The sequence below is a fragment of the Penaeus monodon genome, chromosome 17, assembly GCF_015228065.2.
Source record: "Penaeus monodon isolate SGIC_2016 chromosome 17, NSTDA_Pmon_1, whole genome shotgun sequence".
Classification (NCBI taxonomy): domain Eukaryota; kingdom Metazoa; phylum Arthropoda; class Malacostraca; order Decapoda; family Penaeidae; genus Penaeus; species Penaeus monodon.
Window position 1 is genome coordinate 21,306,107 of NC_051402.1, and position 14,286 is coordinate 21,320,392.

At 47.9% G+C, this 14,286-nt stretch overlaps 1 protein-coding gene across 3 annotated transcripts in view; it reads left to right on the top strand.

The window, feature by feature from the left end:
* Positions 1-14,286, top strand: part of LOC119583613 — a 67,749-nt gene that overhangs the window by 39,897 nt on the left and 13,566 nt on the right. For 2 of the 3 annotated variants that reach the window (XM_037932194.1, XM_037932193.1), the window contains 2 exons: positions 10,552-10,732; positions 14,052-14,221. In XM_037932194.1, coding sequence (XP_037788122.1) covers positions 10,649-10,732; positions 14,052-14,221 — 254 coding nt within the window. In that variant the 5' untranslated portion in view covers positions 10,552-10,648. Of the gene's footprint in view, positions 1-7,654; positions 9,148-10,551; positions 10,733-14,051; positions 14,222-14,286 lie in introns of those variants that run through there. The other variant, XM_037932192.1, reaches the window with a different exon arrangement.

The window sequence follows — 14,286 nt, forward strand, 5'->3', positions numbered from 1 at the left end:
AGTGAAAAATAACAATAATACTAGTAACAAAAGCAAATACAACCCAGCTCCTTAGTTCGCCAGCATCCGCCTTGCACGAACCATCTGAGCGAGCAGAAGGTGTGTGTACCACCGAGCCATCTGTCGGGGTGCTGCTGCGGAGTCGTGTCGCGTTGGATCATACAACGAACCATCTGTTGGGTGGGGATCGGAGGGAGGGAGGGAGGGGGGAGGGGCGGAAGGATGGGGGTGGGTGGGGTTGGTGGGAGGAAATGAAGGAGGGAGGGTATGGAAGAGGGAAGAAGAGGGAGAAAGGGAGCCAGGGATAGAGAAAGGAAGAAGAGAGAGAGAGAAAGGGAGGGAGAGGGTGATTAAGAAGGAGGGAAAGATTGAAAAAGGAGGGTTATAGGGGGATGAAGGGAAGGGGAGGGGTCAGAGGAGGGAGGATAGGGTGGGTATGGGTAGGGGGAAGGGGTGGGGGATGGGGTAAGAGAGGGTGGGAAGATCGGGTAGTTAGGTAACTCGTTACCCAAGGATAGAGAGTGGGAAGTAGAGTAGAAAAGAATATATTCAAGAGAGTAAATGATGGAAATGAAAAGTTAAATAAAAGTCGAAAGAAGGAAAATTATATATATATATATTTTTTTTTTGCAATAAAAACGGAAACTTAGGAAGAGAAGAAGAAAATTACCATGGAGGAAGACTGGAAACGAAAAAGTAAAAAATGTGGAATGGGTTAATGGATGTTATGGGGCGAGTAATAGGATTTATGGGGAAGGGGAAGGGAAGGGGAACAGGTAGTGGGTAAAACGGGGAATATAGAGGGAGGGGGAGGGGGAAGGGGGAAGGGGGGGAGATTGGAACGGGCCATTGCGTTAAACCAGAAAGATTTGGGAGGAGGAGAGAGTTTAATAAGGTGAGTGAATGCCGGGGAGAGAGAGAGAGAAGAGAGAGAGAGAGAGAGAGAGAGAGAGAGAGAGAGAGAGAGAGAGAGAATGAAAGAGAGAGAGAGAGGGAAGGTGACTCTGTGTGTGAGAGAGAGAAAGAGAGGAAGAGAAGGAGAGGAAGAAAATCAATAGCATAAAATTATTGTACATTTTAATTACACCCACGTGCTGTTAACCCCAACGCTCCTCACCCCCCCCCCCCCCACAAAAAGCGGGAATGTCAATTGATGTCACAGCTGTAATGTCATTATAATTATTTAACGGCTAATGACTATGCCGTCACATCACACCCGACCCTATAAACTCGACAGCTTTTATAACTGTGTTCGTTGTAATGGTCACAGTGTAATAGCGATTTTTTTTTCCAAAGAGAATTGCTGCTAATTCCAAGTGTTGGCTGTATTTCTCTCTTTTTTTTCGTGAAAACTTTGGAAAAGGGAAATTGGCGGGAAATGCCCGAGGAAGTGGCGGGAAAACGAGACCGCGTGAGAAAGCATTATGTGTGCGTGTGTGTGTGTGTGTGTGTGCGTGTGTGTGTGTGTGTGTGTGTGTGTGTGTGTGTGTGTGTGTGTGTGTGTGTGTGTGTGTGTGTGAGTATATCTATGGACACACACACGCGCGCGCACACACACACACACACACACACACACACACACACACACACACACACACACACACACACACACACACACACACACACACACACACACAATATATATATATAGAGAAGAGGGGGGGGGGGGGAGGGAGGAGAGAGAATTCTGTAAAATAAATTTCTAAATAAAGCAGTCAGTAAACTACAGAATGTGTGACTATTGCATTTTTTCAATTGAGCCAAATGAATGTGGGTGGATATTGAAAATTGATATCGTTACCCATACTGTGTATTCGTATTTCAATTGTTGTTATTATTATAATGGTTTTACTAAAGTTATTATTGTTGTTATTATTATTATTTATATGTCATAATTATTACTGTTATATTTTGTCATTATTACTTTCTTATTTTTAGCTTTCGTAAAATGGTCTTGATAGTGTCGATACTAACCTTGGTAACAATAACTGTTATTACCATCATAATGTTATTAAGAACGGTAAGAGTAGCGCGAGAGACAAAACTTTGTAAGTATGACAAAGACTGCATATAGAAACCTTACACGTTGCCTTGTGTGCGCTCTTGGCGGTGCAGAGGTGCCGAGGAAGAGGGGGAGAGAGGAGGAAATTATAAAAAGGGAAAAGGGAATTGAAAAAGGAAAGGGAAAGGGGAAAAGAAACATACATACACGCACACGTACATGAACACGTACACGCATACACGCACACGCATACACACACACGCATACACACACACGCACACGCACACGCACGCGTACACACACACGCGCGCACACACGCACACACACACACACACATACACATACACATACACAACACACACACACACACACACACACACACACACACACACACACACACACACACACACACACACACACAAATATGTATGTATGTATATATAAATATACCTAGATATATACTTATACACACAAGCACAAATACGAAAGAGACAGACAGACAGACAGAGAGCGTGAAAGAAAATTGAAAAAGGAGTTATACAGAGATTTATTTTTTATTTTTCCGTTAAAATGAGAGAAAAAAAAAGTTAAATGAAGAAAAAGACAATTTCTTTCCATTTTTTTTTCTAATTTTCCTTAAAGAAAAAAAAAACGAGAAACCGAAATGGGAGATTGCAATGGCAGATCTCGGCGGCATTTCTTTGCAAAGTGATTAAATGCAACTCGCCTTGTTGCACGGGAGTCTTGCATATGTTGCGGCTGACTGAACGTGGGCTTCTCGGCACACCTGGCCTTACCTGCGTGTTGCTCTTTGTATTTTACTCTCTCTCTCTCTCTCTCTCTCTCTCTCTCTCTCTCTCTCTCTCTCTCTCTCTCTCTCTCTCTCTCTCTCTCTCTCTCTCTTCTCTCTTTTCTCTCTCTTCTCTCTCTTCTCTCTCTCTCTCTCTCTCTCCCTAATGTCCCCCCCTCCCTCCCTCCTCCTTCCCCACTCCCGTTTCGCTCTCTCTTCCTCACCCTCTTTCTCCTCTCTCCTCCCTCTCCAACTTCTTCCCTCTCTCCTCCCCACCCCTCCTCTCACACTTTAAAAATTCTTCTAAAAAAGACCCATACTCAATATTTTTTCTCAATAAAAAGAAAGAAAAAATCCATAGTCGAATGTAAAAAAAAAAAAAAAAAAAAAAAAAAAAATCTCAAAACAGCTCCAGAAACTTGCCTATAACACTCGCCTATCTGCACCCCCACCCCCACCCCCACCTCCCGCCCCTCATCCACGTAATTCTCTCCCGCGCGCCGCAGTAGAGAAAAAAAATCGACAACCCTTTGCCTTTTCTGGCTTTGTTGGCCCCTGTCTGGCTTCCTCTTGCTTTGGGATTAAGTGAAGAGTCCATGAGGCACGTTGACACCACTGTTGGCAAGGGGGTGTTGTCACTGTGTATTTTTTTTTTTTTTTTTTTTTTTTTGTGGGGAGGGGGGGGGGGGGGAGGTTTATTTCTTCGGGGTCGAAAGGAGCGAGGGAGGACGTGGGGGGGGAAGAAATGGGGATAGGGAGAAGGTAAGGTCGAGGGAAGGAGAGAGAGGGAGAGGGAGGGAGAGAGACTGAGAGGGAGGGAGAGAGAGGGAGAGGGAGGGAGAGGGAGGGAGGGAGAGGGAGGGAGGGAGGGAGAGAGAGAGAGGGAGAGGGAGGAGAGGGAGGGAGAGGGGATGGAGAGGGAGGGAAAGGGGATGGAGAGGGAGAGAGAGGGAGATGAAGCGAGATGGAGCGAGAGAGAGGCAAAGAGAGAGAGAGAGAGAGAGAGAGAGAGAGAGAGAAGGGGGGGACAGACTGACAGACAGAGGGATAGAGGGGAGAGAGAGACATATGTGAGAAGAGAAAAAAGAGAAAAATATAGAGCGACATGGAAGAGTAAGAAAGAGAAGTGGGGAGAAGAAGGGAAGAAACAGAGGGACAGAAAATGAAAGCGAGGAAGATAAAAAAGGAGATAGACAAAGGAAGAGTAGAGGTAGAGGATTGAAGAGACAGGAAATAGATGAAGAACTCTCCGTTGAGAACTTTAGATCTGATTTTGATCTCAAATGTCAGTTGAAACTGCGTTCTAGATTCTACCGCGAGCAGGTAGGTAGACAGGCGATTTAGTAACCCCTTAGAGAGAGAGAGAGAGAGAGAGAGAGAGTGAGAGAGAGAGAAAAGAGAGAGTTAGAGAGAGAGAGAAAGAGAGAGTGAGAGAGAATGAGAAAGAGAGTGAGAGAGAGAGAGAAAGAGAGAGTGAGAGAGTGTGTGAGATAGAGAAAGAGAGTGAGATAGTGAGTGAGAGTGAGTGAGTGAGTGAGAAAGTGAGAGAGTGAAAATGAGAGTGAGAGTGTGTGAGTGAGTGAGTGAGTGAGTAAGTAAGTAAGTGAGTGAGTGAGTGAGTGAGAGAGAGAAGAGAGAGAGAGAAGAGAAAGAAGAGAGAGAGAAAAAAAAGAGAGAGAGAGAGAGAGAGAGAGAAAGATGTATACTCTTTATCGATTACATGCAGTCTATCTATTCATTTCCTCCCAATTCAATTTATATCAGTTGACTCGCCATTTATATGTCAAGCATTACGCCACGAACGAACTGACCAATCATGGGGGTCCAATTACCCAGTTAATAGAAGAGCTTGTGCTGATTGGACACTCACGGCCTTCGCTCTAACGGGCCACGCTGTCTTTTTAACACCCCCTCCTCTCCGCGCCCCCTCCCCCCTCCACCTACTCCTCTCTTCCCTCCTCTTCCCTCCTATTCTTTCCGCAGCTCTCGTTCCTTCCCTTCCCTTCGTACTCTCTCCTCCTCTTACCTTTTCCTCTTCTCTTTTCCCCGTTTTTCTTCTTGTCTGCTCCATTCTTCCTCCCTCCCCCCCCTCTACATCCTTCCTTACCCCTCTCTCATCTCTCCATCCTTCCTCCTTTCATCCCTTTCCCCATCCCTCTTCTTCCCCCTCTCCCACCACCATCCCTGTGCCCCCCCTTCCAACCCTCCACCACCACCCTCCACCATCCCTGTGCCCCTCCTCCACCCCCCCCTCTATGCCCTCCCTCCCCCTCGCCCACCCCCCCACCACCGCCCTTCCGCCCAGGCCGTTTTGGCGGGAGCGTCTGCGTGGCGATGGGCGTCCTCAATAGCAGGGCGAAGTTTAATGTGATTTAGGTGCGGATGGGGAGACCGATTGGGAAATGCCGCCCCATGTGGAGGGGGGAAAGGGGGGGATGGGGAGGGAAGGGAGGGAAGGCTGGCGTTTGAATTGGTAGGGCAGGAGAGGAAGGAGGGGTGGGAGGGGAGGGGGAGCGGGAGTGGGCAGGGGGTGGGAAGGGAGGGGTTGGGTGGGGAAGGGGAATAGGTAGGTGGGTGGTAGGGAGGCCCTGGCGTTCTGGACTCTCTCTCTCTCTCTCTCTCTCTCTCTCTCTCTCTCTCTCTCTCTCTCTCTCTCTCTCTCTCTCTCTCTCTCTCTCTCTCTCTCTCTCTCTCTCTCTCTCTCTCTCTCTCTCTCTCTCTCTCTCTCTCTCTCTCTCTTTCTCTCGCTCTCTATCTATCTATCTATCTATCTTTCTGTCTGCATATATGTATGCATATTTGTATGTCAGTATGTATCCCACGCGTTGGAAGCGGACACGATTATACATGAAATAATCATCTGGAAGGCGAGAAGGACAACGTGAGGTTGAGGAGGGAGAGGGGGCAATGAGGGGAAGTGGGGAAGGGGAGGGAAAGGAGGCAAGGAGGGGGAAGTGGGGGAGGGGGAGGGGAAGGGTGAATCCACGTGTATGTTTGGAGGGCATGTTATTAAAAAGCGGGGTGGGGTTGATGGGGTTAAGGTGGGAAAGGGTGGGGGTGGGGTGATTCCAGAGGGCGGTACAGGAAGGACGGAGATAGCAAGGGGAAGGAGTGGGGCTAGGTTGAGGGGATTCGAGGCGAGGATAAGAAGGGGCGTAGTAGCAGGGGAAAGGAGGGGGGGGGGAGGAAGGAAGGGGGAATGAGGCAAGAGAGCGGTTGCGCGCGTGAGGTGACTGTGTGCTGCCACCCCCTACCCAGAATTCACCCAACCAAAAGTGCAGTGACGGGGCATTTCGTGCAAGATTACGGCCTTATCTCACCCAATCGCGAGTGAGGACAGGGTTACTTAGCAGCCCATACGCACTGTCGCTCACTTCCCCTCCTCTCCTCTCGTCTCCTTTCCTCTCCTCACCCCTGTCCTCTTTCATTTCCTCTCCTCTTCCCTCCCCTCCTTTCCCCTCCCCTCCCCCTCCTATCCCCTCTCCTCCTCTCCCCTTCCCTATTCCCCCTCCCCATGGCATTGGCAGGGCTGTACTCTGACGTCATCGGGATAGGTGGATATGGATATGGATATGAATATGAATACGAATACATACGCACGTGCATGCATACATATATGTATATGTATGTGATTGTGAATGTACATGTGTGTGTGTGTGTGTGTGTGTGTGTGTGTGTGTGTGTGTGTGTGTGTGTGTGTGTGTGTGTGTCAGAGAGAGAGAGAGAGAGAGAGAGAGAGAGAGAGAGAGAGAGAGAGAGAGAGAGAGAGAGAGAGAGAGAGAGAGAGAGAGAGAGAGAGAGAGAGAGAAAGTTTATAAAAGTGATAAACTGATTGTTACTTTAATGAAGGTTAGTATACATCGGTGTATAGTAGCAAAAGCTCCGTGCTTGTACTTTCGATTACCATAACGATGTGTGTGTGTGTGTGTGTATGTGTGTGTGTGTGTGTGTGTGTGTGTGTGTGTGTGTGTGTGTGTGTGTGTGTGTGTGTGTGTGTGTGTGTGTGTGTGTGTTTATTAATGAGAAAGAGAAAGAGATCGTGAGTGTGAGTCAGAAAGATAGAAACTAACACTGAGAGACAGAGGCGAAGACTGAGAGCATAAGTGATTGCTCGTGCGTGCGTGCGTGTGTGCGTGCATGTGACGTGGTGGAATGTCGAGATCCACGAGGCCACCTCTCCCTCCCCCCTCCCCCTCCCACCAAGCCACCGAGATGCAACCATAACAACAATCCAGCTCCTACGTGGGAGGTAGGAGAGGGGGAAGGGGGGAGGGTTGTAAAGTCATTAACGATGTAAATTCTCTCAAGGGAGCTAGCGCGACGCTTCGACCTCCCCACAAGATATCTTATCACTGAATTCTTTGACTCCATAACACTTAACTGGAGAACGGATGACGGATCGAGAGCGACGTAGTGCGTAGTTTATATGTTTGTATTTTTTTCTCTCTCTCTCATTTCTCTCATGATTTTTTCGGTGTTGTTGTCTAGAAGTAGCACATTGTTACTGGTTGTGAAAAAATGCCAGAGGAGATAATGGTTCGCAATGGTCAACACTGAGCACCGAACTGCGATATTTATGTTGAAGCGACGTGCATTGGCCAATCACATCACTGTAAGCCGTGCAGCTCGGTTTCTTATTGGCTGCCTCCTCTGCGGGACACGCCCTTCGCACTGCAGCACTCGTCGTTGAACAGGTAAATGGAGATTTTCAGAAAACTGAATTAGATTAATAGATCAGCCAAACGTACGCGAGAAATGAGAGGAATTAAAATGATAAGACCTGCAGGCGGTGGCGCTTGGTCGTCGCCACGGATGACTTAACACGCTCGTGTGAAAAAAATGAATTCAATATTTTCTTCAGTGTTAGTCCTAGTCCCTTTGCCCGATAACACTCACACCTGCTAGCACTTGCAGCAAGACGGGTTGGATTCCAACATAATTTCATTGGCTAATGATAAGGTGGACACCGCAGTGACTAGCAACTAGCAGATAGCAGCGTAGTGTGTCAGTCTGTATCTCTTTGTCAGTGAGTGAGCGTCAAGTTAAGCTGTTGCATTGAGACGCGTTTTTCCTTGGTGACTGCTTCTGAACTTTCCTCAGTGCGAGTCTCCCCAAGTGCACAGCGCTCAGTGCACAAGACAACCACCAATCAGCGGCTGGTGTGCGCGCGCGTGTGAGTGTGTGTGTGTGTGTCAGGTGCGAGCTGCACCGGCCACCCTCCCTACCTGTCTCCAGGCCGACCCTCATCTGTCCCCTCGAAGCGGCGGTGGAGTCCCGCCGAGTGCCCGACGGAGGCGGAGCGGCTCCTGGCGGCATCTTGGGACGAGGAGAGAACAATGGGTCGGCGGCCGGCCCGGCGAGAGCGCACGAGGGACAAGCAGTAGCATCCCGAGGGCGGCGGTGGCGGCGGAGGAGGAGGAGGAGGGCTCATGCACGCGGGAGAGGAGGAGGAGGAGGAGGCGGCGGCTTGATCACGTTTTCACCTTGGCTGACGAAGCCGCACTCGCTGCTTTCTCTGCGTCGAAGACGGTGAGAAATGATGTCGGCTGCGCTCATGTGAGTGTGGGCGCCTCGCGGCTGCGGTCGGGCTGCCGCCGCCTCTCGCTGCTCCTCACAGCTAATACAGGCCCCTCTGGCCTCGTCGGAAGCACGCACGCACGGCCAGACAAGCTGTTGACTGTCTGCGATTGCAGTTAGTGACGTCGGCGCCCGGCTTGTCACTCGCGCGGGCGGGAGGCCAAGCGCAAGAAATCGGACATCACCTACGCCACCAAGTGCAGCCCGAGACCTTGACAATTAACCCAGTTTACCAAGTCGCGGACGTCCCTTTTCTTCTTCCTTCTTCCCCCCCCCCACTTCCCCGTCTACTTGCCTCCCCCGCTCTTCCTCCTCCCTCGCCCCCTACTCCTCCTCCACTTCCACCCGCCTCCCCCGCCTCCCCCGCCTAAGCCATGCAGATAATCAACAAACCCGAGGAGTTCTTCTCCGGGGCTGGCAACGCTTACACGTGCAAGGGGTGGCGGCGCTCCCCCCTTCTCGCTCCTCCTGCTCCTCGCGCTGCTCCTTCCCCTCTTGCTCCTCCACTCCTTCCTTCTCATCTCCCCCCTCCCCTGCTCGCCCCCCGCCCCCACGAGGCCTCTCCAGCGCCCCCTCTATCCAGCTACGCCAACACGCCGTCTCCTGCCCCCCCTCCGAGCGGCGCCGAGGCAGGCCACCGCCACCGCCGCCACCTTGCCGCCACGTCCGAGCTGTGTAATTATGCCTCGTTTCGCCGTAGTGCAATGTCACCGCCCGGATATATCACTCACGCGCCGTACTTCGCGACCGAGGCGCCCTCCGGTCATCGCCAACTTAGGTAATATGCGGGCGGACGTGGGCAATGGGGGTGGGTGGCGTGGGCGGTACGAGGTGTTGTGTGGGTGTGTGATTGCTTGTGCGTGTGTTGGGGGGGGGAGAGAGCGGCGGGGGGAGGCGAGGGGAAAGGGAGTAATCTATGTGTATTCTTGTATTGGAGAAAGTGGTTGTGTGTCTTAGAGGATACGGAAGGTATGTATTGATAAAAAAGTGTGCAAAGAGATATTATGGTATTGATTTAGAATTGGTTAAAAAATACACCCCCAAAAAACGAAGAGAGCGAGAGCGAGAGAGAGAGAGAGAGAGAGAGAGAGAGAGAGAGAGAGAGAGAGAGAGAGAGAGAGAGAGAGAGAGAGAGAGAGAGAGAGAGAGAGAGAGAGAGAGAGAGGGAGAATAATTAAAAAACAAAAACAAAAAACACAGGTCATATTACATGAATTCCACCCATGTCGGGAAATGGAACTCTGAATATGACGAATATTATCAAAGCCAATATCACGATTTAAGAGTTTCCTTCTTACGAGTAAGTTCCCTATAGAATATGTATTTATTTCTAGGTATAATTCTTATTTGTGAAATGAGATTGCTATTATTTTTGGCATTGTAATTGTTATCATCTTCATCACTCCATCACCATAATTATTGTTGTTATTGTTTTTGTTATTATTAGTAGTAATACTAGTAGTAGCAGTAGCAGTAGTAGTCATTATTATTATTATTATTATTATTATTATTTTATTATTATTGTTATTGTTATTATTATTATTATTATTATTGGTGTTGTTGTTATTATTGTTGTTGTTGTTATTGTTATTGGTATTGGTAATGTTATTAGTAGCATTAGTATCATTATCATTGCTAATAATGATAATAATAATAATAATGATGATAATAATATTATTATTATTACTTATTATTATTGTTGTTGTTGTTATTGATGTTGTTCCTGTTGCTATTGCTATTATTATCACTATTATTATGATCATAATGATAGTGATTATTATGAGTATTATAATTACTGGATTACCTATTATTTTTTCATCATTAAAAGTTGTACAAGAACTGTTACAAAAAGAAGCCATTGGGTTTGAAGGGGAGTGAGAGAGAGAGAAAACTGAGTGACAATCAAAGAGGGAGGGAGAGAGAAAAAGACAGAGGGGGGAGGAGAGAGAGCAAAGAGAGAGAAGAGCGAGAGCCAAAGACAAACTCATTAATCCATTGTTTCCCTTGTCGTACATGCAAACGTTCCCTTTTCTATTGCCATACTTTCAAACGTTCCCTCTCCTTTCTCTTGGTACATTGATATTCCCTTTCCTTGCCGTGCGTACCGATGTTCCCTTCCCTTGCCATACAGATTGACCTTCCTCCGCCTTACTATACATACTGATGCCCCTTTCCCTTACAGAGGTCCGGACGGCAGTGACGTAGGAGTGGCCAGCGGCGGCAGCAACAGTGGCGGAGGCAGCGCGGGCGGCGGTGCAACAGCCGTGGGCGTTGCCAAGATGTCGGCCGTTGCAAGAAATACAGCCACCTCCATGCCCTCCAGTGGGGACACTCCCTCCAGGAAACCTGTGCGCCTGTGCCAGGTCAGTTGCGCGGCTATGAAGTCAAATCTCACTACGGGGAGACTTCGAGAGAGACCCTCTTGATGTCCCTTGTTAGGTCGGGTTGGGTCGAGCTGGGTCGGGTCGTGGTTCTCGCTATGATCGCGTTGTTTTTTGTCTTGTGTCGAATCTCTGAGGTCAGTCTTGATAACTGGTTATTTTTAGTGTCTTAAAAGGTCAGTGGTAGGTTTGTAAGGCCAAAGCAAGACTTGCCTCCTTTCGGCGTGATGAGACGGCCCTCTTAGGGCCTGTCATTTGAGAATAATCTCAGTTTAAGTTTCAGGCCATTCAAATTAATAAATATCTGCATAATAGACACATGGGCGAATAATTCCGCTGTTCTATCAAGTCTTAAACTACCTATGTATAGTATTGTTATCATGCCAGCCCCATTGTACATAGATTGCTAATCTTGTAGTATTGATAAGTGTGTGTCTCTGGTGACAGTGGCAGGTGCAGTTATCGAGTGGAGTTTATAGGTGATATTTGTTGGTGGATATTTTAGGTAGAGGGATGGAGAGGCGAAAGGCAGAGAGAAAGAGAGGAAGGGAGAAAAGTGTTAGGAATGGAGAGAGAGAGAGAGAGAGAGAGAGAGAGAGAGAGAGAGAGAGAGAGAGAGAGAGAGAGAGAGAGAGAGAGAGAGAGAGAGAGAGAGAGAGAGAGAGGAGAGTGAGAGAAACGGAGAAAGGAATGGAGAAAGGGAGTTAGGGAAGGATGGATGGATGGAGGGTGGGAGGGAGAGACGGAGAGAGGAAGGGAGAAAAAGAGTTAGGGATGGATGTATAGAGAGCGGGAGGGAGGGAGAGACGGAGAGAGGCAGAGAAGAAGAGAGGAAGGGAGGATGGGGGAAAGGAAGTTGGGGAGATAGGGAGAGGTGGAGGGGTAAAGGGTGGAAGGAAGGAAGTAATAGAAGGAGGGAGGGCAGTAGTAGTGGAAGAGAGGGGGAGAGAGAGGGAGAGAACGGGAGAGTGGAAGAGAGAGAGAGAGAGGGGTAGGGAGTGAGAGAATTAGAGAAAGAGAGAGAGTGAGAGAGAGAGAGAATTAGAGAGTGAGAGAGAGTGAGAGAGAGTGAGAGAGAGTGAGAGAGAGTGAGAGAGAGGAAGAGAGAGAGAGAGAGAGAGTGAAGGAGTGAGAGTGAAAGAGAGAAAGAGTGAGAGAGAGAGTGTAAGAGTGTGTGAGAGAGAGTGTAAGAGTGTGTGTGAGAGAGAGTGTAAGAATGTGAGAGAGTGTAAGAGAAAGTGTGTGTGAGAGAGAGAGAGAGAGTGGAGGAGAGAGGAGAGAGAGAGGGAAAGAGAGAAGAGAGAGAGAAAGAGAGAGAGAGAGAAGGAGAGAGGAGAGAGAGAGGAGAGAGAGAGAGAGGAGAAGAGAGAAGAGAGAGGAAGAGAGAGGAAGAGAGAGAGAGGAGAGTAGTGAAGAGAGTGGAGAGAGAAGAGGAGAGAGAAGAGAGATGAGAGGGGAGAGAGAGAGAGAGAGGGGAGAGAGAGAGAAGAGGAGAGAGAGAAGAGAGAGAGAGAGAGGAGAAGGAGGAGAGGAGGAGGACAGAGAGAGAGGAGAGAGAGAGAGGGAGAGAGGAGAGAGAGAGAGAGAGGAGAGGAGAGAGAGAGAGAGAGAGGAGAGAGGGAGAGGGAGAGAGAGAGAGAGGGGAGAGGATGAGAGAGAGAGAGTGTAGAGGAGGAGAGAGGAGAGTAGAGTGAGAGAGAGAGGAGGGAAGGAGGAGAGGAGAGAGAGAGAGGGAGAGAGAGAGAGGGAGGGAGAGAGAGAGGAGAGAGGAGAGAGAGAGAGAGAGAGAGGAGAGAGGAGAGGAGAGAGAGAGGAGAGAGAGAGAGAGAGAGAGGGATAAAAGGAGATAGAGAGAGAGAGATGGAGGAGAGTAGAGAGAGAGAGAGAGAGTGAGAGGGAAGAATGAGAGGAGAGGAGGAGAGAGAGAGAGAGAGGGAGAGAGAGAGAGGAGAGAGAGAGAGAGAGAGAAGAGGAGAGAGAGAAGAGAGAGGGAGAGAGAGAGAGGAGAGAGAGAGAGAGAGAGAGAGGAGAGAGAGAGAGAGAGAGAGAGGAGAGAGAGAGAGAGAAGAGAGAGAGGGAGAGAGAGAGAGAGAGAGAGAGAGAGAGAGAGAGAGAGAGAGAGAGAGAGAGGGAGGGAGGGAGGGAGGGAGAGAAGGAAAGAAGGGAGAAGAGAAATGTGTAGGTCAGGAGGATGAGATTGAGGGAGTAGACTGTTATTGATTTTTTGAATGACTGTAGGTACAGGATGGGTCACTTGGTACATTAAGTAGCGACATTGTGACTTTGTTTCTGTACCTGTCTGGAGTCTGCCTCCCACTTCGTTTACTTTCTGTCAACTCTCTTTCCCCCTCCCCCCGCCCCTTCCCTCACTCTTTATTCTTCTTCTTATTGATATTCTCATTTCTCTTCCATTTCCCCACCTTCTCTCTCATCATATCTTGCTGTTAGTCTTTTTACCTTTCATGTTTCTTGCTTATTTTTTCCTCTCCTACTCCCTCTCTTGACCTCCTTCTATCTTTCTTCCTCTCTTGCTCCCTCTTTTTATCCTTCCTCCTTTCTCTAAGCCCCTCTTTCCCCCTCCTTTGCTTTTCTCACTGCTTTCTCTTCTTCCTCTCCTTCACCTTCTCCTTTTCCCTCCCTCCCTCTTTGCCATCCTTCTTCTGCCTAACATCTCCCCTTTGCCTTTGCCCCATCTTCCTCCTCTTCTTTTTCTTCTTCCTTTTTTCTTTCTTCCTTATCTACCATATGCCACATATATCAACTATCTCTCTCTGTGTATTGCATATGATTATAATTATCCAGGTATTTGTTTATGTTTTACATGATAACCCCAACTCCTTATTGCTTATTTTATTATTATTATATATTTTTTTTATAAGAACCCCTGTTATCTTTCCTGAGTATGACCTGTTTTTACATGAATGATAAGGAATAGCAGAAAAGCACTTTACCATATTAGTAAAACTGCATAAAAAAATCTATAGACTATAGCTAAGTGCTGGAGAATGTTAAAATTGTCTCATGTTGCAATTAAATCTTAACGTAACGCACATGATGAGTGTATTGAATATTTTTTATTGTATATAACAAATTATTCATACACTCCTCCTCCCTACAATAATTTTGTAGATATAACAAATCATTTACAAAATATATATTCCTTAGGCATATATGAATTAATCTATAGATAATAGATAGCCTAATCCTTCACTCTCCACCCAACACAGACACTTATAAAAATAAGAAATAATTTCCATAATTTCTTAGTTCTATTTCAAACTAAGCTTCTTGTATTTTGCAGGTGTGCGGAGACATTGCAAAATCGCTGCACTTCGGCGGCCTCTCATGTGACTCGTGCAAGGCGTTTTTCCGGCGCTCCGTCCAGAATGACGCCTACAAGCACTTCCGCTGTGGGGGGGACCAGAAGTGCGCCATCTCCATTGCTTCAAGGAAGTTTTGTAAATATTGCAGGTTAGTAAGGGACTCCATTAGTCCTATCATTAATTACTTTATATGTATGTAAGAAAAGCCTGTTC